At 44.6% G+C, this 26,860-nt stretch overlaps 1 protein-coding gene across 1 annotated transcript in view; it reads right to left on the bottom strand.

Moving 5' to 3' along the window:
* Positions 1 to 870: 870 nt before the first annotated feature.
* The window catches only part of CDYL2 (chromodomain Y like 2), a 151,398-nt gene continuing 125,408 nt past the window's right edge, over positions 871 to 26,860 (bottom strand). Inside the window, exons 4-7 of the mRNA XM_036440608.2 lie at positions 21,926 to 22,098; positions 15,515 to 15,725; positions 13,054 to 13,197; positions 871 to 6,992 (exon numbers count right to left, since the gene is read on the bottom strand). Of these exons, the coding sequence (XP_036296501.1) occupies positions 6,834 to 6,992; positions 13,054 to 13,197; positions 15,515 to 15,725; positions 21,926 to 22,098 (687 nt within the window). The 3' untranslated portion in view covers positions 871 to 6,833. The remainder of the gene's footprint in view (positions 6,993 to 13,053; positions 13,198 to 15,514; positions 15,726 to 21,925; positions 22,099 to 26,860) is intronic.

The raw sequence follows: 26,860 nt of genomic DNA, 5'->3' as shown, positions 1-26,860 counted from the left end.
CGGCCCGCGATTTAGGCTGGATTTTAGATTTTGGCCCCTTCTCTGATTGAGTTCGACACCCCTATTCTAGACCCTGAAGGTGTTTGTGCCTGTGTATAAGGTGTTCTCTCCAGGACTGCCTTGAGGGCAGTTCAAGAATCAGGGCAGAATTACCTGCCTTCTCACATTCCTGGACCCAAGATTCTTCACAACAGGGACTATCTGAGTAATCCGTGCCTTTCTGCAGCTGTGCGGCACCCAAGACAGAGCAGTAGGCTGACTATGGCTGCTGGATGGATGGTAGAGCAGACAATGACGTTATGCAAATCCCTCTCCCAGGATTATTCATTGCCATGAACCCCTGAAAGACCCCTCTTCCTCTTTCCTGCAGCCCCTGCAAAGTCTTGGGAAGCCAGGGGCCCTCAGCAGTGTGCCTCTCTTAAGAGCCATGCTGTGATGGTCCAGGCAATGAGATAGTGCCGGCAGAAAGACTTTGTGTAAGTCCACAGTGACAAATGTCACCCATGTGTGGCAGTTCAGGTTGTATGAGATGGAACTCAAGTTGTGCAAGGAAACTTTCTGGGCATACCAGGGAAGAGGTGAATTCTCATTTTAACCCCCCTAAAAAATAATCCTGTGCTCCCCTTCTAAGGTCTTCTGGAATCAAGCTGCTGCTGCCCAGTGACTAGTTGCCTGAGTAAAGCCTCAGGCCAGATGTGGGTGCAGGCCTGTGCTACCCAGGAACCCAGACACAACCTAGAAGCATCAGAGGCCTCAACCCCCTGGAGGCCCCAGAAACTTCTCTGTTCAGAAACCATAGAACCTGTTGGTGAATTTCATGCACAGGCTGCAAAGGGGAGAGAAGGGAGTGGGGACAAGCAAACGCAGACCAAGTTTCAACCTTTTTATTCAAAGCAGCTTTTCACAATGTATAAATACTGCATATTAGCACACATGAAAATACAACTTCTAAGGCACCCAGAAATGTGTTCATACACGTTACAGGACCATTCACAAAGAGAGTGTACAATTTGCTCTAGACAGTCAGCATTTGATAAATCAGATTATTATCCCCCAGTACTGCACCCAGTCTCAGGAAAATATTTACAACACGGTGAGAAAGGGTCAGCTGTACCTGCTTGATAATTCTATGAAGTACTCATACTTACAATATTCAGAACTAGTTCAAGACTCTCCCATGACAAAAGAAAACGAGTAGCCTAATTTGCAAAGGTCTCCTTGGATTTTGGTGTGTGTGTGCTACATCCAGGATCAAACCCAAACAATCCTAGGGTGGGCTGGATAAGTTTTTGGTAGCCTGCTTCGTTATCAGAAGTTTGGTAATAAGCCTTACCACTAGAACACCACTTCTCTTCAGCATCAAGCATTTCTCAACCAGTTAAAGGATCGATGATTGCATCATGAATGAGAATGGAGAGCATCACCTGGTGTGAGAATAGAAGAAAATTCTTCTCACATCATCAGGAACTGGAATGGGTCAATGTAGAACACAAGGAAGTGGAAATTTGGCAACTGCAGGATGGCTATTCAGTGCGGTCACATCTGAAAAACTGGCCGTAGGGGTTGTTATTCAGATGGAGCCGTCCACACTGGCCAGAGAACCTGGAAGAGTGCCAGACCTCCACTTTTGATCGTAATGGATAAAGGCTTGGACTGCAAAAACACCCACCTGAGAGCAAATTTCCGTCTGAGAAACTCATCTTTCAGAGCCTTCTCCAGGTGACGACACACCCCTCTGTATGGCCAGCCAGGGGGAGTATGCAGTTGGTGGAAGCGAGCAGTTTCTTTGTGCCTTGAAGCAAGCACACCTCCGTCTCGATGTGCCTATGATCTATGAAACTCATGCTTTGTTGAAATAATGAAATTCTTTGGTCCTTGGTTTTATGAAAGGCAATATTTTCACAATCCTGTCAACATGGGCATCAGCAAATGACTTCAAGCTGGGACTAATGGCGCAGGGACAAATACTAGATGGAAAACTCTACACCTTCCAAACTTCCCAGAATCCCCTGAGCTCCAGCATCAGGTCAGGTGTGGGGCTAATGAGGCATGATCAAGCCAACAAATGCTGGAGCTGAAGCTTAAAACTAGATGTCAACTTTTCATACTTGCAAACATTTGAAGCATATCTCCATCCCAGTGGTAGATAAGTTAACTTTATGAATATTATTCAAAATGAACCAAATTGTAACTTGACTTTAGCCATGCTATAGTCTTGGTCTCAAAATCATCCTTAAAGCCTAGGAACAGAGAATCAGTTGGTACTGTGACCAACTGAAAGGAATCATCATTTTAAGGGAATTTAAATCCAATTTTTAGTTGGTTTTACTAGGTCTCAAGCACAATGGACACACACCACCAATGAGCTCCATGACTTGTGCTCCATTAAAACAGCCTGGGTTGGATGGACTCAGCCAATGTGTATGTTCTGCATCTAGTTTGCCTTTGCCCTGCTAAACATGGGTTTCGTATGGCTTAACACACACAGTTCATTGATAAGACGCTCAAGACACATGGGAATGCTGATTGTATAACTGAAAAGAACTTCAGATTGTCTACACAAGACTCACATGTAAACTTTATTAACATCTCTCAAGGAATGCTGATCTCAGCCAGGTTGGACGTTTCCAAGTCACCCACAAGGAACCTGGGGTCAACCACCAGGGTCAGGAGCAGGAAATGCCATTTGTTCAGAACAAAGGATGGACTAGCAGCCCTCCCTGTGACCGTGTCTGAATCATGTGAATAGTACAAAGGTGGCTCCAGAAAACCTGTCCTTGGTTCATGTATATGGCCAAAGACAATCACCAAGGTGCCTAACTGGCCCCTGCAGCCATCAACTCAACCAAACTCTTCAGATAAGCCATAACTTACAGACTGCATGGCGTCCATCAACATGGCTTACATTGCTTGGAAGAAACAACCCGTATTACCCTTTGTTTTGTTTTTTTGCAACAAGCTTAAGGCTCTGTTCACAAACTCCATCAACTGCCACACAGTGAGAATTTATGGGGAGATCTTAAACTACATATGTAGTTGTAAAGGTTGGAAAATTTACTGATCCTAATGGTAAGGCTTATTCACAAATGCAATACATTTTCAAATTACACTTCAAGAAAAAAAATAATTAACCTGCTCTCTAATAATATAAGAGCATTAGAGTCTAATGGGGGGGAAAAAAACACACACACACAAAAAAAAAAAAAAAAACACAAAACCATTGGCACCAAACCAGTATGCTATTTTTTGAAAGAACAAGTGATATTAATGAAAAAGATTGCCTAAAACGCATATTCTAACTTACCACAGAAATATAAAAGTTTATATTCTGAAAATATATACTGTATTAAAGTCTGTAAGCATTTCAACCAAAATTTGCAGAAATAACTAAGAGATACTTATCTACAACAAAAATATACATGCAAGACAGCCCCCAAATGGTTTCCCTTAAATATCTACAAAGGCAAAGTGTAGATTTTTAAAGATTATACAAAACCATTTACAGAGAATAAAATAAAATACTTAAGAAATCTCATTTAGAGTCTTAAATACTGTGTATATTAGTGAGTGTCTAAACTAATATATACAACAGATCTAAGTATCTGAATATAGAAACACAAAGGAGAAGCAAGTCTGCATTTTAAATATTCACTTAGGAACATTTGAAGATGTTTGTACATGTTTCTCTTTGTTTAAAAAAACTTCCACAGAAACTAGATTGTAAAACTGCATGAATGTAACTAAATTTCAAATTTTAAAAAGTTTACAAATTTTTAAGCCAACAGTTAATAATGGGAAATGCAATTCAGCCTTCAGTCAAGGCTATTTTTAAATGTGGAAATTCGGAGATGCAGTTGCATTGATCAAAGTCTATTGTGATTATTACTTTTCCATCCTTATACTAAATTTTATTTGGGGGAAAAAAATACATTTCCGTGATTCAGAGAGAACATTTCCTAATTTAATCTAAATTGAACAAGAATAACATTTTAAATCATTTCTCTACTACCTTCTCATAGTTATCCAATTTCATCCTTAAAGGGTAATTTTTGATGTTTTTTGCCCACGAACATTATTCCAAAGCCAGAAGAGACACGTGGGTACATCAGCATTAGTCGGTGGCTTCCAAATGGTTAGGAGCCCTGACCACCTTCTACAAAAAGGCCTCTTGGAATGTGGGCCATAAACTCAAGTGTTTCCATTACAAGATGCTGATACCAATCTCAGGGACTGGAGCAGAGAAGAAGAGTCCTAATGCACAGCTAACAAGATGGCAAGCAGTGGGCTGCCTAGAAGGTTCCTTGACTAAAGAGGTACCCTTAAGTTCCCACCCACAGCTGTTTTTCCAACCTCACAGGTAATTCTGGAATGCGGCTGCCAAATCAAGGTGCAATTCCTAAAGACTTGCCCAGGAATTGTAGACACAGAGTGGGGTGAGGTGGTGTGGGGTGGGGTAAGTTGGGGCAGGGCGGGGTACAGGCAAAGCAGGGTAGAGAGTGAAGAAAAGGGCCCTATGGGTAAAGAGAGAATTCTGGGATATAAGATAACAAGTGGAAACCTAAGCCCTATTTCAAGAAAGCTATTAGGACAAACCCTGACACACCCACAGGTCTGGTATTTCCCATCCCAAGGCAATTTGCTATATGTCACCTGGATTTCACCTACACTTCATCAAAACAACTACCCAGAAAGTGAAAAATTCCAGAACTTCAGTCTAAACAAATTTAACCAGCTTTTGCCCAATTTGTGGAACATCCTTCTTGATTTGACAGTAATGGAAACAACCAACAAAGATCATCATTTGAAACACTTCTTGTTATAACCAGAACCTAGAAATTAACGGGAATTCCACCTTAGTAATGGTTTCACATTCCTACCTTATCACCAGAGATCCTTGAAATGTTCATAAGTTTAGATTTGTGATATGTCTGAAGCTAAAATATTTCTGGTGTTTTCAGCAAGGAGCAAAGATGGACACCGATTGAAAGAAATCTCCAAACATTCTCTTCCATCTCCAACAAGAATACTGACACTGCTTCTATGGTAAACACGTCTGTCCCTAAAAGGTAAACAGAAAGCAAGGGTCTCTTTCTTTAGAGGATTTAGCAATGCTACACAGATTATCTGCCACAACACATAAGAATGAGGTTTGTCTAGGGGCTTCGGAGAAGCATACATTTGCTTTCTCTAAGGAAGGCATAAAACCAAGTGGAAATATGATAATAGGCATTTGGGCAAAAGCAGATGTTTCTCTAGAATAGTTCCCTATATTCTAGGCCAGCAGTTCCTACAGGATCCTATGTGAACAAAGAGAAGGGCACATAGGACTTCAATTTGATCTTCCTCTGGCTAGACTCATCCAAGGTGACTGTCCCCTGCCGGCTCCCCATGGCCAAGACAGCCTAGATGGAGAAAGGTAGAAGATAAGAAGCTTCATGAAGTCATAGAGAAACTCAAAAGTAGAGAGGCTTTCTACAGAGGGAACCAAGGCCATCTTAAGGATCAAGAGTCCAGATAAACCTCAGATTCACTGTCTAAAGGACCATGTCTCTAATCACAGACTAGGCACTCAACATGTCTCTGAAACACAAAGCTCAGAGCCTTGAGCCTCTCTATCTGCCTGGTCATCTTCCAGAAAGAAAAAGGACCAGTCGGAGATACATAACCAACCATAGCAATGACCCTCCATTGCTCAGCCCACCTCCCTTCCCCCAGCTAAGCCCAACTCTTGCTGCTTCACTCAACTCTCCAAGGAAGGGTCATGAGAGATGGGTGATTAACATAGGAAGAGAGAAGACAAGTGAGCAAAGAGCCTCTGAGGACACTCAGGGGCTGCAGAGTGAAGATAAAGCGCATCCCTGGTTTCTCCTAAGAACAAGGATTCCCTCATTATATCAAGAACCATTCTACAAGCCGAGAACCTGGCACAGAGCGATTCCTTTTGGCTGCAGACATCCTCCCACTTTCATCTCTCTGAATTTTATTTCTACATGGTTCCTTGCTACAGTGCATAAACCTCACATGGGATTTGGTCCAGGGCAGTATGAAAATAGTATCTGTGTGAAGACAGATATCATAATATATAAACAAAAATAAATAAATTAAATAAGTCTGATTAAAGAGAAAAAAAAACATTTTCCTAGGAGTTTATGTTTTTGCAAAACTAGCTTTACATATAATACACATAAATTATCAGAATTTCCACTTACATTGTTTTAAAAATATATATATTTAACAAAACATTCCTAAATGTACAATATCTGGTTTTGTAAATCACTCGGGTGGGTTTTAAGACCAAGCCCTAAAAGTTATACAGATTTGCATCAGAGAGGAGACTGAGACTGGCTCTACACTATTGTTTTGCTCTTCCGTCTGGAAATTCCCTAAGATGGACCGTCTCCCTTCCCCTGATCTGCACGTAACCAGAACGTGCATTCTGGCCCAGTCTCCAGAAGAGGCACTGTGCAGACGCAGTCTGAGTCAGAAAAATGGGGAAACTGGTCTTCCCCTTCTTGGACTTGGATGGTGCATTTCAACGAGTGGGGACAGGACAGTACCTGGCAGAGGCCTGGGAAGATATAGCCCTCATAGCTCTCTAGCCAGGGGGGTAGGGACACTGGGGAGGCCAAGTACACTGTGTTTCCCATCTGTTACACAAAGTCAAACCAATGAAGAACAACCAATGCAAACAAAGAAATTAACACAACCCTAGGTATAGAGACACCTTGACAAACTCCTTGGCCGGGCTTACACTGGGCTCCGATTTCTGAAACACAGGGCAAAAGCCGGAAGTCACGTGCCCTTGATCATTGTGGCAAGTGAGCCAGGGCCCTTCAGACTTCGTAGATTTTGTCCTGCAGGTAGCTGAACAAGGAATCCAGGCCTTTGGAGGAACTCCAGAGCTGCTTCAGCATGAGGCATTCTTTCTCATTCACATCTTCAAGCACCGATTTCAGGAAGCTGCGGACAAGGCATTTCGACTCCTCCAGCACCTGAAGGGAAAGGCACAGGCCTTGTTAGCTAGGCACCAGGGACTCTGCTCCAGAAGAACACACGTGTCTTGTGAGGTACCAGTCAACCTCCTGATGCCCAAAGGCAGAGGAGGCTGCCTACTGCAGCCTGGTTTTCCCAGGCCTGTGTCCCCAGCAATGCCAGGAATGGGTTCCAGGTGTGCTATGATGTTGAGCCCACAGTCCCTGGAATGACTGAGTGGAGCCCACATCATCCCCAACCCCAAGAGCTTTGATTTTTAACCAAGGGCAACATAAATTCGTATCGCTTTCTATGGTGTCATGAAAATGTTTAGAAAACACTACTTTCACCTCCTTCTGCTTCATTCTCACTATCTGTGAGAGGGCAGTAATGATACCTAGCTCAGGGATGGTTGGGGTCACAGAGTAAGGTAATGACATGAACTAAAGGTTGTCCAAGCATCCATCTGAGCCACCTCAGCAGAAATGCCTCTCCTTCAAGCTTAGTAGTAAGAGCACTGGTAATAATGGTAGCAAACACTGTAATAATGAGTATAATTACAATAATTGTGGTAATGAGCGAGAATAGTAAGAATAAAAATAATAGTAAAACTGTAGTATTATAGAAGTAATAATAGTAGTAATGTTAAAGGAGCAATAGTAATAATGTCAGTAACATAGTAGTGATAATGGTGACAATACTAACAGTACTATAGCATGATAGCAGTAATTACAGTAATGATTATTAGTAATGCAGTGGTAATAATAGTAACAATAATCATAGTAATGAATAGTAACAATTATAGTCATCATGGTGTTAATAATACCAATCCACTACAATCACCATTAACCAATAAAGTCTATGAGCAGTACTTTTACTTCATTCTGTCATTTCTTGCTCATGATAGCTCCATGACTAAGTAGTCTCCACAGGAGAGATGAAGGACCTGCACTCAACAAGTGAAGTTGCCAGAGATGCCTCATGGACATGGCTGCAAACATCTGGCTGGTTCTAACAGGCTGCACTGCCGCCTCATTCTGGCAGAGGCCCTGCTGGGAAGTGCAGCATCCGAGCACCCCTCCTTTAGCCTCCACCATCCTCTGCTGATGTCAGAACTTCAGTTCCCATTCTCCAAAAGCGTGTTCACACAGAACAAAGCAAGACAAGAGCTCCCTTGCTCCAGCATTCGGGGATCGTATTCTTCAGCCTGGGCTAGAGGCTAACAGGAAGTGAGGATGGGCTGGCAAGCCAAGGCTGCCTCTTTCCTCCCAAGAATTCCTCTGAAAAACACCAGAGATTGTGGGTAGAGTCCCTTCTTGGGGAAATCAACCCAAAGCTCCTGAATTCATAAACATCAATAGGAGAGATTTCCTTGCCATATTTAACAGCTGGTTTCACCTGAAAACCTCCATTGCCCGAAGACCCAACTCCTGGGGCTTGGAGGCCTTTCTCCCACCTCCTTTTCCTACTTTGTCCTTTGATTGCCCTGGGCAACTGCTCACACCACCGTGAGTTGCCACCTTACTTCCCCATAGGTTTGGAACTCGTGTGCTCTAACTCACACTGCTGCTTCTTCTTAGTATTTCTACCTGCCTCTCCAAATTGGAACAGAAGAAGTAAAATTTGTCATTGTATGTGGATGGCCTGATGTTATATATGAAAAACCATAAAACTGTTAGATCTAATAAATGAATGCAGTTAGGTTGCAAGACACAAAATTAATATTCAGAAATACATTGCATTTCTATATCTTTAAAAACAATCCCATTTACAATTGCATCAAAATGAATAAAATACCTAGGAATAAATTTAACCAAGGAGATTAAACACCTTTACTCAGAAAACTCTTAAGACATTGATGAAAGAACTGAAGATTACACAAATAAATGGAAGGATAGACCATGCTCATGGTTTGGAAGGATTGACATTTTTACAATGCCCATACTATCCAAGGCAATCTATAGATTTAATGCAATCCCTATAAAAATGCCAATGACATTTTTCCTAGACTTAGAACAATAATCTTAAAAGAACTTTTTAAAATAATTTTATTATTTTCAGAGAGTGAAGAGAGAGAAAGACAGAGAGAGGGAGGGAGAAACATCAATGTAAGAGTAAAACATCAGCTGCCTCCCCTACCGTGTCTTCAGCCTGCAATCCAGGCATGTGCCCAGACCAGGAATCAAACAACAACCCTACAGTGCACAGGACGATGCCTGACCAATCAAGCCACACCAGCCAGGGCAATAATCCTAAACTTTATATAAAACCACAAAACAATCTGGAGGAATAAGAACAAAGTTGGAGGTATCATGTTCCCTGGTTTCAAACTACACTATAAAGTTATAGTAATCAAAATAGTATAGCAATGGCACAAAAACAAATAGTTCAATGGAACAGAACAGAGAGTCAGAAATAGACCCACAATTCTATGGTCAATTAATCTACAACAAGAGAGGCAAGAATATATAATGAAGAAATGACAGTTTCTTCAATAAATGGTGTTGGAGAAAACTGGATAGATACATGCAAAAAATGAACATGGACCACCTTCCTCCCTCCATATATAAACATAAACTCAATACCATAAAACTCCTAGGAAAAAAAACTTGGGCAGTAAACATTCAGACATCAGTCTTAGAGATATTTTTTGGATATGTCTCCCTGAGCAAAGGCAACACAAGCAAAAGTAAAAAAATAATAATAATAATAAATAATGAAATTACATCAAACTAGAAAGCTTTTGCACAGAGAAGGAAACCATCAATGAAAAGACCACCCACTGAATGGAAGAAGATATTCACAAATGCTACATCTGGTAAGGGGTAAATATTAAAAATATATAAGGAACTCACAGTTTAACACACACACACACAGAAAAGACCCTACAAACAATTCAATTAAAAAATGGACGGAGGACCTAACTAGATATTTCTCCATAGAGGACATACAGATGGCCAAAAGACACATGAAAAAAATGCTCAAAATCACTTATCATCAGGAAAATACAATCAAAACTACAATGAGATATCACTTCACACCGGTCAGAATTGCTATTTCTAAAAAGCCAACAAATAAGTGTAAGTGAGGATATGATGAAATGGGAACCCTCATGCTTTGTTGGTGAGGTTATAAAATGTGTAGCCACTTCGGAAAGTGGTATAGAGATTCCTCAAAAAATTTAAATACAGAACTGCCATACAACCCAGCAATTCCACTTCTGGATATATATTCAAAGAAACAAAAAAAACCAATTCTAAAAGATATATGCAGCCCTATATTCACTGAAGTATTATTTAAATAGCCAAGATATTAAACAACCCAGGATTCCAACAGTAAATGAATGGATAATGAAGATTATACACATACTCACACAATGAAATATTCTTCAGCAATAAATAGGATGAAGTATCACCATTTGCAACAACATAGATGGACTTAGAGGGTATCTATGCTAAGTGAAGTAAATCAGAGAAAAATAAATACCATAGGATTTCACTTATATGTGGAATCTAAAGAAAAAAATAAACAAAACAGAAACAGACTCAGAAATACAGAGAACAAACTGATAGTTGGCAGATGGGAAGAGGGTTGAGGGACTGGGTGAAAAAGGTAAAAGGATTAAGAAGTACAAATTGGTACTCACAAAATAGTTACAGGGATATAAAGTATAGCATAGGGAATACAGTCAATAATCTATAATAATAAAAGCATAATATGCTAATTAAACCGGACAGTGGTCCTTCCAGACATCCTTATGGACAAAGCCGGGCTGTGAGGACTGAGGCAGTTGCTGCAGCTGCGAGGGCTGAGCCCCTTTGCAAGAATTTTGTGCATCAGGCCTCTAGTATTATAACTATGTATGGTGACAAGTGATTATCAGGCGAATATCTACATAAATTACACAAGTGTCTAAACACTATGTGGTACACCTAAAACGAACCTACATTAATAAAAGAGAAATATGCAAATTGACTATACATCCATCAACCAATCAGGAATGAGTATGCAAATTAACCCAACAAAGAGGATGGGTTAATTTGCATACGCAGGTGCAGAACAACAGGATGGGGTGGGATGCCTGCTGAGAGGGAGAGGGCAGGGAGCAGAGGAAGTTTCAGGAGTGGCGCTGTGGCCAGGAGTGAGGACTTGCAGGCTCCTGGGCGGCCAGGAGCGAAAGCCAGGGGAAGAAAGGCCTATTCTTGCACAAATCTTCTATTCTATACTTATATTCTATTTATACTTATAAGTATAAAATAATGCTGAATGTCAAAACTAATTAAAAAATTAAAAACACAAATAAAAAATAAACAAAACCAAAGAATAAACAATACACAATAACAACAGACTCAGATACAGAGAACAAACTGATGGTTGCCCAGAGAAAATGGGATAGGGAGATTGGTGAAAAAAGTGAAGGAGATATGAGGTACAAACTACCAGTTATAAAATAAATAAGCCAGGGAGATGTAATTAATTACAGCACAGGAAGAATTAATAATATTATAATAACTTTGTATGCTGACAGATGGGATACTAAATTAACAATAATATAATAACTTTGTATGTTGACAGATGGGATACTAAACTTATCGGGGTGATCACTTTGTAAGGTATATAAATGTAGAATCTTTATGTTGTTTACCCGAAACTATTATAATATTGTATGTCAACTATACTTTAACTAAAATATTCTTTAAAATGTCTACCTGCCTATGCAGCTGACTCTAGGGTCATCAACCATCCCCATTTGCCTAGGACCAGGGGGTTTCCTGGGAACAAGGGGTTTTCAGTGTTAAAACCAGGGTAGTCTCCATAATCCTCGAGAATATTTAAAGAGAATCCATATAAAGAGAATCCATGGTAAGTGTTCATGAGCAATTCAGGACTATCACCACCCATCACCACCTCTGGCACAGTCATGCTTCCAGGGCGCAGAGTTTACATACAGTAGGTGCCCAATAAAGGCTGGTGAGTCCAATCAGGAGTGCACAGCAGCTCTGTGGGGGTTCAGGAGAAGCAGGGAGAAGGGAGGGAGGGTCACAGGTCTGACCCCATAAACCCAGCACAGAAAGTGTCCCCTGCCCTTGTTCTTCGAAGCTTTGTTCTCATTTCCTGAGCAGGCCCTGTGGTTGCAGGGGCGGCCTTTCTTCCACCTCTCAACAGGATATTTCCACACCATGCTCAGAGTGACTTTTATGAGATAAAATCAACACTTAGTTAAAAATCGGCACCTCTGAGGAGGTGTCATTTATTTATCTATTTTTCAGTGTGTCTTCAGAGTCCAGCGGCAATGCTTGAATGTGCCAAGTGCCCAGTGGGCAGGGAAATACAAGGACCGTGTGGGCTGCTTCCTCCCGTCCCTCCGCTGGTTTCATACACTTTGCCCTTATTTGCCTTTGCTTATTGTTTCTTTGAAAACTATACATGTTTTGTGTCTGGGGAGTGTAGAGGACTTTCTTTTAAGGCAATGCCTTCTTCCCCAGAGTATAAATCTCTTCTGTGAGGTTTTTCAAATTGGAGATGATGGGGAATACTAATAATGCTGGCCGTCTCCCTCCGGATTTATGCTTTCAACACTGAGACAAGGCATCAGGTGAATTACACAGGGCCTCTCAAGTACTCCCTGCACGGCCTGTAGCAAGTCCATTAGTCCCTGTCAGCTCACTGCTTTCATCTGCAAAATGGATCTCTCTCTTCGTTTTTTAAGTAACTTCAGAGAGGAAGAAAGAGAGAGAGAGAGAGAGAGAGAGAGAGAGAGAGAGAGAGAGAGAGAGAGAGAGAGAGACAGAGAGAGAGAGAGAGAGAGAGAGAGAGAGAGAGAGAGAGAGAGAGAGAGAGAGAGAGAGAGAGAGAGAGAGAGAGAGAGAGAGAGAAACATCAATAATGAGAGAGAATCATTGATTGGCTACCTCCTGCATGCCCCCTATTGGGGATCAAGCCCACAACCTGAGCATGTGCCTTGACCATGAACAAGGCCAGGGGACACTTTCTGTGCTGGGTTTATAGGTCAATGCTCAACCACTGACCTACACCGGCTGAGCTCTTGCACTGACGAGAACACAGAGACACAGGACTCACCAGTGCACTGCAGGACGCCATCTCCTTGACCCTCAGCATGACCTCCTGGCTGAACGTGGTTGGCCAGAAGACCTGGGACACCAGTCCTCTGCTGCAAGCCTCCTGGGCAGTGAGCTTCCGCCCACAGAAGAGCATCTCATTGGCCTGAAAAAGCAAAGGCAGGGGAAGGCTGAGAGCCCGGAGCGCCTCTTGTGTCTGCTAGCGAGGCCCGCACTTGCTGTCAGTGTTCCAGGTCTGGAAGGCCCAAGCCTCAACCGGGTCCAATAAGCTTTGGAAACTATAATCAAACAGTGTTTATGTGCATCTTTCTGAGCATAGAGTCCACGGATTTTATTAAATTCCCAAAGAAGCCATGTAACTACTGTAGCTTTGTGTGCCCAATTACCCCCCATTTACATGTCTGGCAGCAGACCCACAGAAATAGGCACACACCTCCAACTGGGTGCATTTCGGTGCTGCACAGTGACTGGCCTGGGGTCGACCAGATGATCCACCCTAGATAATCAAGCTCTCTATGGGGTTTCCAAGCTAAAGGCTCTGGGGAAGTATCTTTCTCCTTCTCTGGTTGCCGGCAAAAGTCAGTGAGCTCGGGCCACCGACTGCTGTGTCCCCGCTCTGGGGAGAGGCAGGTCCACAATGAAGGAAGGATGGAGGACAGGAGAACTGACAGTACTTGAATTCCTGGACCCATCACCCACCTGGGGCATTCCACTTCTGGACTTGTCAGTTATGGAAATCATGCTCCTCCCCCTGCTCCCCTTAAGGCAGTGTTTTCATCACAGACAGCCAAAAGGGTCTTGTGTAACTAACGCCACAACTCCAACACAGAGCAGTGTCTCTCCTGGTGGCCCAGGGCTGTGCACAGACACTGCCCAGTCTTGAAAGGTGGAAAGTAACCCCTGCCTTCTGAGGGCTCCTCTGCATCCCACTCCCCAAAAAACTTCCTTTTGGTTTGGAGTTCACAGCTGTCAGACTTCTGGGAGGACATGCGTGGATAAGGGCCTGGGCACAAACAGAGCATAGTGCTGTCACCGCTGAAATTTACCAACAGGTGACTCTCACACTGATAATTAGGGCGTGATGGCCATGGCCATGTGACAGGGTCCTTATCTCTTTCAGGATGATGAGTCCCTGCTTCCCCCTTTGTTCTGGCTGTCACTGATGGGTCATGGTGACCCACAGGACAATTTTGCACTCCAGAGTGGAAAACTTGGTCAGGTCACAAGTCCATAGAATGCATTTGGTTAGAGGTTGGAAGACAAACATATATGTCATTATACTTATTTAGGAACACCTCGGTCTCAGGAGAAATGAAAGGAACTCAGTAGGAGCCAAACAGGATGCAGTCTACAAGAAGAACATGTCTCCAACAGCCACATTCTTGGAGTTTCAGAAATGATTGCAATGAAGAAGGAAAGAAGAGATAAGACTATACAAAGTTAACATTTCTGTGACCACAGAGGACGGGGAGGAACTGGAGTGGTAGTGAGCTGGGGCAGAACACGGTGGCTGAGATCAAAAGGGAAAGTGTTGATTCCCGGGCTCCTTGCTTGCCTCGTTTTTCTGCCGCCCATGAGACTGAGCAGCCTGGAGCAGCCCCCAGAGCACTGCTGAGTCCGAATGGCCTTATCTGTCCCCACTGCAGGCCCTGCTGCATAGACATGGTGCTGGTGGGTTTGAGGGCTGAGGGTAACCTCTGCTGGTCTCTTGGTTGCTATTCCTGCTTCATGCTTCATCAAAGAGAGACAGCCCACTCAGAAGTGGTGGGAGGGCGGCTCCCATCCTTCTAGACTCATTCAAGCAGTGCCCCCGCTGGGAGCCTCCTCACTCGCTCCTGTGAGGTTTGGCCCTGTTACCTGGATGGTGATTCTTTGGTAGTTTTCTGGGGTCTCCCAGGACCACCAGCATCTGCAGGAAGAATGTTCCCAAGCAGTCCTGGGGGACTGAAACAGACCTTGGTGAAGGCTGCACCACATCGAATCCATCTCAAAATGCTACCTCTCAGACACAGTAGACCAACCACTTTCTGAACCCTTCCTATATCCTAGTGGTGCTAGTCGCAGACTCACTCATCAGAGATTGGTTCCATTTTATAGCATACTGGTTAAGAGCACAGGCTCTGTCTGTGTTCATATTCCACAACTTCCATTGCTGCTGTGTGACCTGAGACAATTCACTTAACCTCTGTGATTCTTAGTCTCCACTTCTGTCAAGAGGGGATAACAGTAGTCCTACCTTACAGGTGTGTCTTGAGGATAAACTGAGTTAATGGCTGTCAAGCACTAGCCCCACCCTATGCAGATGGTGGCACAGGGTGTTGTCACCATGGCCTCTCTGAGCTCTCAAGACTCACCCCTGCCCAAACTTGCTTCTGGCTGCTGGTGTAGAGTCGGACCACAGCCTACAGTGGGTTCTATGACCTTGCTTGAGCACCACTCTGCCTGCTTACGAGGAGGCTTACCAGCGCGACACCCAGGATCTGGGGGAAGGTGTACGAGGAGCAGCCGGCGGGCGTGAGGCGGATGGTGGCATAGGGGGTCTGAAACCAGGCCTTCTCGCTGGCCCACACGATGTCGCAGAGGGGCAGGATGGAGGCACCCAGGCCCAGGGCGGGCCCGTTGATTGCCACCACGATGGGCTTCTTAAACTGGATAAAGGCCTTCACAAAGTCCCTGGGGAAAAGAGAAGACCCTCTTTAACAGGTGGCCAGGCTTGCTGAGATCATGTGATGCCCTTGATTGTAGTGAGGCTGAAATAGCTTCCCCAGGTGCAGTGAAGCACCTGTAGGTCCTCAGAGAAGAGCAGGTGCCAGGACAGGGTCTCATTCTCCCAGACGCTGGGCCACTGAGCTGCAGTCACAGGCATGCCACCCTCTGAGGTTGGTGCCAGTTTCCCAGAGGGGACCTAATGGGTGACCACTTGTCAGGGTCTGCCCACACGGCCCTAGGTCATGCCTATTGAGCTAACACTGCCCTTCTACTCCCTACACACTGACAAAAAACTGTACATATCCCTAGAAAGACAACCTGAATGTTAATATACAGAACCAGAACCGACCCAAAGAGAGGGTGTTACAAAGAGGCATATTTGAACTCAAGGAGAGAAGGAATGTTCCAACAGCACTGGCTGAAGGTGGGTGATGACTCCAGGAGGTGTGAACTCCTCATTATCGGAAATAGCCTTGGCTCGATGATAACTTTAGATGAAATTATAGAGAGAATTCAAGCTTTGAATGGTGGGCATGGGTAAGGATTGATGACATCTAAGATGTCTTTCAATTCCAGGAAAGATTGTAAATTACCTAAAGGGATGCCAGATTCTCAAGGGTAGTTCTAGAATGCTGACAAGGGTCTATGTGTTAGGATGACCAAAATTGAGGAAAGATGCTGGACTCCCCTGAAGGCATGAGGCATCTGAAATAATGGCTACAGGATTAGGCAACATTTTCTCTCCATGACCTTCTGCATTGAGCAAGGGTACAGCCTGCATCTTTATCCATTATGCAGAGCCACCCGAAATAACTTCTATTTCCTTTACCTTAGACACTTTTTGCCTCCCTGCTACTGGCTATATAAGACCTATGAAATTTTAATATTCAATCTGACATGGAAGAAAGATCCAAGGTGTCTAGAAAATCTGCATCCTTCATTATTCTCTAGTGATACATTGGAAACTACCAAGAATTCACAAGAATAAAATTCCAACTTCCAACCATGACCTTGGTCTACCTCTGCTTAGGTCTCCAGGTTGATCTTGTGTCTATGCACCCCTGCTCTCTGTGCATGAGCTACACAGCCCTTCTGAGAGTTCTTGGAAAATAGCATTATCGCAATTTGCAATTATCTTAATCACTTGCTTGCTTGTTTTTAAATTCTCCTCCCCTACAGCTCCCTATGAAAATCTATAGGTCTGCTTTGTGCACTGCTTGGTTTCATACAATAATATTGATATTAACACTCAGTAAATAGCTGTTGAATAGATACAGGATTCTCCCAGAATGAGAGCAAATACTACAGATGTGTGGCAATAACATACTATTTCTTCACCAGACTTTATCCCCCCACTTCCCCTTCCTTCTTCTTCCTGAATCTACTGCTAGAACACATTTCCCAGCCTCCCTTGAAAGTGGCTGTGGCCAAGTAACCTAGTGCTGGCCAAAGGAATGTGAGTGAAAATCATATACGCACTTCTAAGCCTGGTTTGTGGAAACCTCTCACCATGCAATCCTCCCAGTCCTTTTCATCTTGATGGGCATGGCAATCTTATTGAGCAATAAGATAGAGGGAGTCTGGGTTCCTGAGTCATCACTTTGAGGCAAGCCAAGGGCTCATCAGTAACATCTATTTTAGGTTCGCATATAGTAGAAGTAAATTTCTATCACAACTGAGCCATCATATATATTTGGGTTTATTTGTTACAGCAGCTAATACTTAACCAATACAAATGTAAATCTGATTCATCCCTGATCAATGGTTACCACCCTCCCCAATTCTTATCAAAATATGTGGTTACAATCATTATATGTTGGGATTTAATTCAATTGTGAGAGACTTCTTAATATTCTGCCGGAGTTGGGGGTGCCTTATGACCCATATGTCTTCATGAAAGAATGACCCAGGCTTGAGGCATCACATTTCCTGACTCTTGTATGATTCTGTGAGTACATGATGGAGTTATCCCAGCCACTTCTGGCCCCACTGCACCTGACCCCAAAAGGACACTGCCACAAAGAAGAATGTTGTCACCATGGCCTTCTGATTTCTGGTTTTCCAGGCCCACTTCCTGGCTTGATTTCTCAACCTAATGGTCTCAGTTACTGGTTTTAACAGGTGCTTTTTACCAAATGCAATTTGGAGTCTTCAGGGATATGGGGCTGGTTTACAGCCCCTTGGACCCACAGGGTTTGGGTGATTTTTGACAGACATTCCAATTCCTGAAGACCCTCACTCAAATATACAGGATCCTAGATCTCAGAGTGGGAAGGACTTCAAGAGTCATCGAGACAAATATTCCACTTGGTACAGAATTCTCCCCACATCCTCTGGCCTCTGTTGGACACCTTCAAACAAGAGGGTCCTTCCCTATTAAGACGCCTTCCTATTGTGACTTCATGTGGTCTCTCTATACTTGCATTCACTCTGCTCCATCATCCACATGACAGTCTTTCAGGAATTCAGCTCCACTCTCACGACCTTCCAGAAGCTTTCCCTTCCAGACCCCAGAGCCTTTTACTCTTTGGTTTCCAACCTGAGCTCCATGCAGGGTCATCAAGGACCCCAGAGAAGGGCTGAGGGACTAAATGTGAATGGCTCCCACTGACCTCAAGCAATTCATTTCCTTGACATAAAAAGATGATGCCCAGACCATCTCCTTATCCTTCTCCTCTCACCTCAAGCAGATCTCTATCACAAGGGCCCGGAGGGTGTAGAAGCCAGATAGAAAACAGGATATTGCATTACAGACGCTGCTCAGATATCTGATTCTGGATGGCGGGGCTGCGCTAGGGAGATGACTCCCCGCCTTCCCCAGCAGCCATGTCTGCCACGCTTACCCTGGCTCTTGAAGCTTCCTCCACTCAACCTGAGTCCTATGGCTTTTGCTTGCCTGAGCTGCTGGGCTGTTCAGAGGCAGCAGAAGGAGCAAAAACTTTGGGATCTGAAAGACTTGCAGTCAAGTATCAAATGTGCTCGTAAGTGGAGTGAGATCTTGGATGAGTTACACAGTCTCTGCAGCCTCATTTTCTTACTAGGAAGATGGGAAAGCCACTGGTGTATCCCCACAGGCCATATGAGAGTTGCATGAGGCATCCACCCAGGGCACTGGCACAATGCCTGACACAGAGGCACCCGTGATCGCTGCAGCTCTCATTCCACATTCAGTTGTCTGTGAGCCACCTTCTGGTATAAAGGAGACTCAGAAGCAAAATTCTGCTCACAGGGGTGTCTGGATTTTACCAGGAGCACTAACATTGCTTTTGTAAACCAAGTTATTCATTCCTTTTAACCAGAGCCACAGGGTGAAGCCCTCCCTCTGCTGGTCCAGGGCCTGTGAGCTCCTGATGTATGGGGCACTTCGGGAGCCCACTCCATCGTTAGACTCAGGCTTAGCTAAAACTGGGAATAATGTGAAAATAATTCTTTACACCTCTTCCAAGTACTTATTATGTTCAGGAACAGGCCAAGTTTTGCATGTGGGTCATCTGATCGCTCTTTGTCCCAGCACCCCGCCAGCAGGCCACCACACCACCTGTGAGGAGTTCCGTTGCGGGCAGCCTCTTTCAAGATGGGGCAGACGGCTTTGTTTGGGGCTTGGGGAGAGGCTTCTGCAGAATGGATCACCCCAGCTCCCCCACATCGGCTAGTTCATGCAGCAAACATCCAGAGAGTGAGCGCAGTGCACCAGGTTGTGTGGAGGAGCACCGCTGGGGGAGCGATGGCCGTGGCCGTGTGGCGTGCTCAGGATCCTGCAGGTAGCGCAGCCCAGCGCATGCACGTCCCAGGAGAACTGCGAGGCATCTCAATAGGTTATAGGTTCCATGGCTAAAATATGTCTCAGCAACGTTCTTTCCCAAGAAACGTCTCTGGTTATAAATACATTAACATGCCTGGGAAGTCTGTGTGAGCGGGGACAGAAAGTCTAGCGTGGCCCAAACTCAGTTAAGACAGTGCCCTTTGCTCACAACGCTCCTCTGGAAACCTGAAGATCGTTCTCTGGGAAATGTTTCTCTGCCACATCGTGGCCCCAACTCTGGAGTGTGGCTGCTGGAGGGAGCACTACAAAGTCAGCGGAGCTGGGCCTCCCTGGAGGGGTGTGGTGGTGAATAGCAAGTCATGCTTTCTGACCCAGGGACACCCTTCTCTACTAGGCATACGGTTTGCGCCTCACCTGTCTCTTCTTGAGACTCTCACCCTCCCTGTCCCTTCCATCACCTTCCTCTTCACCTTCTTCTCTTACAGCCAACTTTCTTCTCTTGCATAAAAATAGGGACCTTTTTGTTTCTACAACTTTTAGTGCTCTCAGTCTCTGGTGCTCTCAGATTACCATCTTGGTTGGGATGGAGCACATTCGAACCACAGAGGGGACTTTAAAACCAAAGCTATGCCGTCCCCACCCCATACTCATTAACTCAGAATCTCCTGGGGGTGCTGCCAAGCAGCTGGGTTTTGAAAAGCTCCCTGGGGAGTCTCTGTGCTGCTGGGGCTGAGATCCCATGGCCTAGGGGACACCCCATTCCCCATCCCTCCTGTGTCCCTGGTGGCTCATGAATTTCGAGCTTCTGCTCCCTTTGACACACTGGGAAGAATTCCCACAGCCCTCTCTCCCTCCACTCTGCCTAAGAGAAACTCACCTTCCCGATGAGAAGGCAAATGTTTTAGTGCCACTGGCTGCCTTTCTTCAGTGGTGAGCTAATGTGCTCGGCATCTCCTCAAAATTGGGACCTCTAGAAATCAGCTAATGCCTCCGTAGAAATTCATAAACCAGACCAGTGGTTGGCAAACTCATTAGTCAACAGAGCCAAATACCAACAGTACAACGACTGAAATTTCTTTTGGACGAAAACTGACTTCTGCGCATGGGCCACAGAGTTTCAATCAGACCCACACGTGGTATTTTGTGGAAGGGCCACACTCAAGGGGCCAGAGTCGCATGTGGCTCCTGAGCCCCAGTTTGCCAACCACTGAACCAGACAAAGGCTACGGCCAAGGTGCTCCTCAGCTATAGAGATGGGCACCCCATCTCCAATGGTCCCATAAATGAGGAAGGAGGCTTACTAGGGACCTGCTGCTCCCCTGCTGCCTGACAGGAGCAGAGAACAAACCACCGTGGCCATGGCCAGGCCTGTCTGCACCCAGAGAGCCTGAGAGCTGCATGAAACCACATGCTTTTCTAATAACATCATTGGTTTTTCCGTGTCTCTTTTGGGGGAGACAGGAGTTCTGCAGCAGGAAGCACACAGGTGTTTGGAGCATAGATTCCAGGGAATGCGTCACCGTGACTGGGACTCAGAACCCCACGTGTGTGTGAGGCCATCCCCGTGCCATCTCTTGGAGACTCTGCATACCCTGAAAGCTCTCACAGCCTCCTGGGAATCAGCCTCCGTGTGACGATGTCACCACACAGTGAGACTGGAAGGTCCAGAAAAATCCCTAACCTGTAGCCCAAGGCTCCCTGACAGCCTGTGGAATAAGTGTTCCTTCTCAAGAGACCAGGCAGCATTACTGAACTGTGACTCCTGTCTGAGGTGAGCAGTGAGTGAGGGTGCACTCTGGCAGACCTTGCTGGAAATCACAGGAGCTCACCTGCTTTTGATAAATCTCTAAAGAAGGGGGCCATAACTGCCCGTTAGTGTCCCAAAAGAGATACTGACTGTGGGGATCATATATCACCCAAGGGCAACAAGAGAGAGGAAAATACTCCCACACCGCCCAGGGAACCCATTCATCCTCCTCCCCGGTGTTGAGCCATGTCAGCTCCAGGAACAGAACTGCCCAGAAAGTCAAAGATTTCACCCTCAGACAGAGGGCAGGAGAAGTGTGGATAATGATGGGCATTACCAGGTGCAGGGCTGAATATAAGAAAATAAAATATTTGGGGGATCAAAAGAATAAAGTGAAATCTTATGGAGTAAAAGCATCCCTAATTTGGGCAGGAAAATATGGGACATCTAATCAAACTCCCAAATTTCATATAAACAACAAAGTATTTTTTACTGTAAGTATATGCCAAACTTTGCATGGGACATACTTATGCTAAAAACAACAACAACATTATTTGTTGTTTGAAGAGTTTAACTGAGCAGCCTGTATTTTTGTGTGCTCAATTTGGCAATCCTAGGCGGGACCCCCAGTGTCCGAACAGGAGCACAGCTCACCTGATGGATTCTGCAATGCGGGTGCTCTCCTTTCGCCGGTCACTGGACAACCGGCCAATTAGGTAGGAGTAATCCAGGCCGCTGCAGAACACGCTGCCCACCGCACTGAGGAGTAGCAGCTTGCTGTCATCTGTGGCCGCATTGCAGAGGGCTCGCCGGACCTCCTTCATGATCTGCGGGCAGATAAGGATTTGTGGAGATGTTAAGTGTCTGTCTGGAAGCCAGGGCAGAAGTGAGTAAATGTGCTCTGTCTGAGCAGGGAGCCTCCCCTGATTTTGAGCCATGTCCAGATGTCGCAAAGAAACAGCAAAACCAGAGCTCCCCTACACCCTCCTTGAAGCAGGCACAGAAGGCTATGGAAGAGGCAGAGGGGTCACTGGCTGCAGACTTGGAAGCCTGGCTTGGAGTCCTTTACTCCCTGGTAACTCTGCAAATCTTCCAGCATTTGCTTGGTTAGCCCTTTTCAAGGCGAGGGGGGAAATTCCTGCTCACAGTAGGTGAGTTATGTAAGCCATCTCTAAAAAGCCAAATTAATTCTATACTCTTGCTCATCCTTGATTCAACAAAGACCCTTACACAGCTTATGGACGAGAAGTGGGCTTTGCCATCAGACCCATAAAATGTTCAAGGTACCAAAAAAATAACCATCCAACATAAATTCTGTGTCTAGCTCAACTATCATTCAAAAGCAAAGGTAAAGAGTAGGCATTTTCAATTAGAGAATGTTTACCACACTTAGGCTCTCACTGAAAGAACTAAAAAAGGATGCACTTCAAGAAGAAAATTATACTCAGAAGAGAAAAAAAAAAAAAAGCCACAAAACCTGACATTCAAGGAACAAAGCCACTAAAGAAACTGGTGAATATGTTAATAAATCAATATAAGAGCCGATGATAAAAATCACCATACTAATATTGACTAATGGGGGGTGCACAAGGTAGATCTATGGTCCTGGGCACTAATATTGTGTCAGATGAGAGAAGGGGTGACCAGAGTTAGAGCATACCTAAGTTATGTATCTAGTAATGATTACATTTAGGTTTTACTATGTGAACATAACTCATGAATAACTTCTTTAAAGTACATAAAGAAAGCTCAATCACTCAATCCAACAGAAGTTATGAGAAAAGAAAAAATAAGTTCAGAAAGAGTATGATAAGAGAAAACAAGGCATGCACTTACCTGGGTAAAGCTGAGAGTGCCTTGGGGGAGACAATAAGTAAATAGGCTTTTATTTTATTTTAAAAAAATTTTTATTGATTTTTAGCAAGAGGGAAAGGGAGAGAGAAACATCTGTGTGAGAGAAGAACATTGTCTCCTATCAGGGATCAAGCCCACAACCCAGGTATGTGCCCTGACTGGGAATTGAACCAGCAACCTTTCAGACATGGGATGACACCCAATCAACTGAGCCACACCAACCAGGCTTAAAGAATCATTATTGATTATTCAATAGGCATAATCATAGGATACAGTGTTGAAATGTTCTGAAAGTATTGTGTGTGTTTTTTAAATATACTTTTTAGGGAGCCCCCATTTGTTAAGCACTGAGAGGTATCAGTGCAATTTTCACACGATATTTTATTCCAAACAGAAATCCTGGAAGAAAGGAATGGCATTCTGATTCTATAGGTAGAGCAAGGAAAACTCAGAGAAGTGAGGTTGTCCAAGGTCACCTGTAACAGGCAAAACCACGATGCAAATCTACTCCAACACTCCTTCTCTTTCTACTGCTCCACACTGTAGGGTGACTTAAATAAACGGATGTATTTGGGTGAATAAACAGAGCTAGACGTCCGTCTGAATCAGCATCTGCCGGCCTATGAGTGCTCTGTGGGAGGGACGGAGAACCACTTTCCACTCTCACAGGGTGTAAGCCACAGGAACCCATTTTGAACATCAAAAAAGGTAACAGGCCAATATCTTGTGGGTCTTTTCATGTATCTGCCTCTAAAAGCAGACAATCTGACCCACACGTGAACCTGCTGTAAGGCGTGAATCTACTCATGGCTCAGAGAGTAGTCTCTCTCTGAGGTCACACTTGCTTGTCAATTAGTAAAAACACAAAATCAAACGCAGCAGCCACCTCCTTTGTGAATTAAATGGAAATCAAATTTGAGTTTTGTTGATGCAACAAATGTACAAACTACATTTCTTAATTTAAAAAAAAATTGTGTCTGGTGAGTATACTATCTATGCCGTTGCCTGTCTCATGTTGATAATCCAATTTGGACTGATGGCTGGGGACCTTCTTGAAGGACTTGAGTTTTATAATGTAACTGGTTTGTTTAAAGTAAACTGTGTTAAAAGCATCACCCTCCTTTACCTTCTTACACAGAATACACTGCCGCTGTCACTACTCGGTGGCCACTTGCTGGCCTGAATCAGAACGGTCCCCTCAGGGGCTCCTGGGTTTGCCTCTAGAACAAACGTTCCCAGACTTCTCTACATATTAAAGCCCTAAATCTGTTTGTGAGAATTATTCCCCTGTCACTCGCCCCTGCTGTTGGTGTCCACTAGAGAAAGCATCCTCCTCCCCTGCTACTTCTAGCTTCTGACCTGCCATGGGTTGGAACCAGATAATCAAAGGCATCCGAAGGGGTGTGAAATGGGAGGAGATCAGGGACCCCTCTCCACTTCATCTTTACTTGCTGAGCTCAGTCTCCCAGGGCCACCTCCACTGCAGCCACCCTCCTGAAGGCCTTCCCACATGTACCCAAGTAAAGGCACTCTCTTCCTTCTCCTGACAGCCCAGGTATTTAAACTCCCCGCTCTGACGCTCTCCCTTGTCCCATGTGTGCATCCTTAGCTAATCCTGCCTCCTACCTAATTCCAATCCCTGTGTGGGCAGCCTCAGTGATGGCCCTCGGTGATCCCTTCCTCTGGTATTCACGCCCCTGTGCAATCCCCAGCCCTGGCGTGTAGACCGGACTCAGTGACTCACTCCCAGCCACGAGAATACAGCGGAGTAATGGGATGTCCCTTTCACAAGAAGATTTGGATACAAAGAGACTAGAGCTTGTCCTGGCTCTCTTCTCCTGCTGACTCCCTTTCTTCGAGCTCTCAGTCTGGGGGAAGCATGTAGCCAGCTAGTGAATAGCGCATGGAGCAGTTATTCATAGTCCACGTGGAGTAGCCACATACCAAGGCACTGATGTCTCTGGCCAGTGAGGATCTGAAACCTGCCAACCCTGGGGAAGCTTGGAAGTGGATCCTCCTCTATTGAGCCGTTAGATGAGGCTGCAGCCCCAGCCAACACCTTGACAGCAGGCTTATGAGAGACCCTGAGCCAGAAGCATTAGCTAAGCCACGACTGGATTCCTGACCCATAGAAACTATGAGATAATAAATGTTTGTTGTCTTAAGATGCTAAGTTTAGGGCACTTTAACCATTGTAACACCTAGTCCAGAAATTTGCACATACTAGGATTTAATAAATATTTATTAAATTGAATGAATGACACAGTATCCAACCTTCAAAAAGTTTATAGGCTAATGGGAGGAATGAGACATTTAACAAATTATCACACTATTACATGCACACTAACAGTTGCAATAAGTTCTGGTAGGCAGGGGTGCACAGTGCTAGGAAAGCATATGAAAGACCTGATCCGGTCAAGGAGGTGAGGAAAGACTATGGCAGAAGTGATGGCTGGGCTGAGATCTGAATGAAGAGCAAAGGTCTGCTAAGTTAAAAGGAAAATAAAAAAATTTTGGTCAGAAAGACAAGTATATACAAAGGTTCTGGGTCAGATGTGGGCATGGAAAAAAGCCAGAGTAACTGGAATGCAAGAGGAGAGAAGAGTGAGGTGTGATAAGAGATGGAACTGAAGAGATGAGCAGGGTCAGAATGCATCACTCCCCCTAGGCCACATTACAGTTTTTGATTCTTAACAATAGAAAGTGTATCTTGATTAGATTAGCTCTTCAACTGATCACTCTGCCTACCCTGTGGTGAATGGATTAAAAGGCAGGACACGTAAAAGGGGCAGATTGTTAGCATTTTATTATAATAGTCCAGAAGAGACAGCCTAGTGGTCTGAACTATAAGGGTTATGAAGGAAATTGAGAGGAAACACATTTGAGAGCTATTCAAGATACTCAAGTTAACAGGCCTTGGGGATGTTGTGGATATGGGGGGAGGGAAGGATGACCAAGAGGGCCAAGGGTTGACTCCACGTGTCAGGTGTGCCCCTTGATGCTGGTGTGTGTCTCTGAGCACTGGCGAAAACCAGGAGTTGAGTGAGGGCTTGGGGTCCTCACCTAATGGGGAAGCAGATGAGCTTTGAATCTCTAAGACGTTGGGCAATCTAAGTTGCTGGCTCTTTCCTTAAAGAGCATTCCATTATTTTCCTGGTTCTTTGCTTTATTCCAAAGAGGAGAATTATTACAACATACCCACTGACCTCAGAATCTAGTTAACAAACCTAGTAATGTATGAATTTTTGCCCATGAGGCCACTGTCAATTAGAAAAAGGAATTCAATTATGAACATGAAGGTGGCCCTCCCAGTTCCTCCAAGAGTGAGCAAGACTGAGTCTGCTGGTGGCCATTAAATGGCCTCTGTTCCCTCTTAATAATGACAGGAACACCCATCGAATACCTCCTATGTGCCAGGTACTCTGTGAGCCTCTTTGCAGACAAACAGGACACTGTATAACTTCTAAAAGTGAGGAAGCTCAGGGAGGCAAAGTAACTTCCTAAGGCACATGTGTCAAACACAAGGCCCGCGGGCCAAATCCGTCCCGCCAGGCCTTGCAATTTGGCCCGTACCATGCTGTCATCACTGCACTCCGCTGCGTTTCCATCACAATGACAGTTTATGACTGTTCAGTAAACCATTCGGCCCGCGATTTAGGCTGGATTTTAGATTTTGGCCCCTTCTCTGATTGAGTTTGACACTCCTATAAGGTAACAGACGTGGTGAGTTGGTGC

The sequence above is a fragment of the Pipistrellus kuhlii genome, unplaced genomic scaffold (genome assembly GCF_014108245.1).
Source record: "Pipistrellus kuhlii isolate mPipKuh1 unplaced genomic scaffold, mPipKuh1.p scaffold_m20_p_17, whole genome shotgun sequence".
In the NCBI taxonomy this organism is placed as follows: Eukaryota; Metazoa; Chordata; class Mammalia; order Chiroptera; family Vespertilionidae; genus Pipistrellus; species Pipistrellus kuhlii.
Note: the sequence above shows the minus strand (reverse complement) of the source record. Positions and strands in the feature narration are given on the sequence as shown.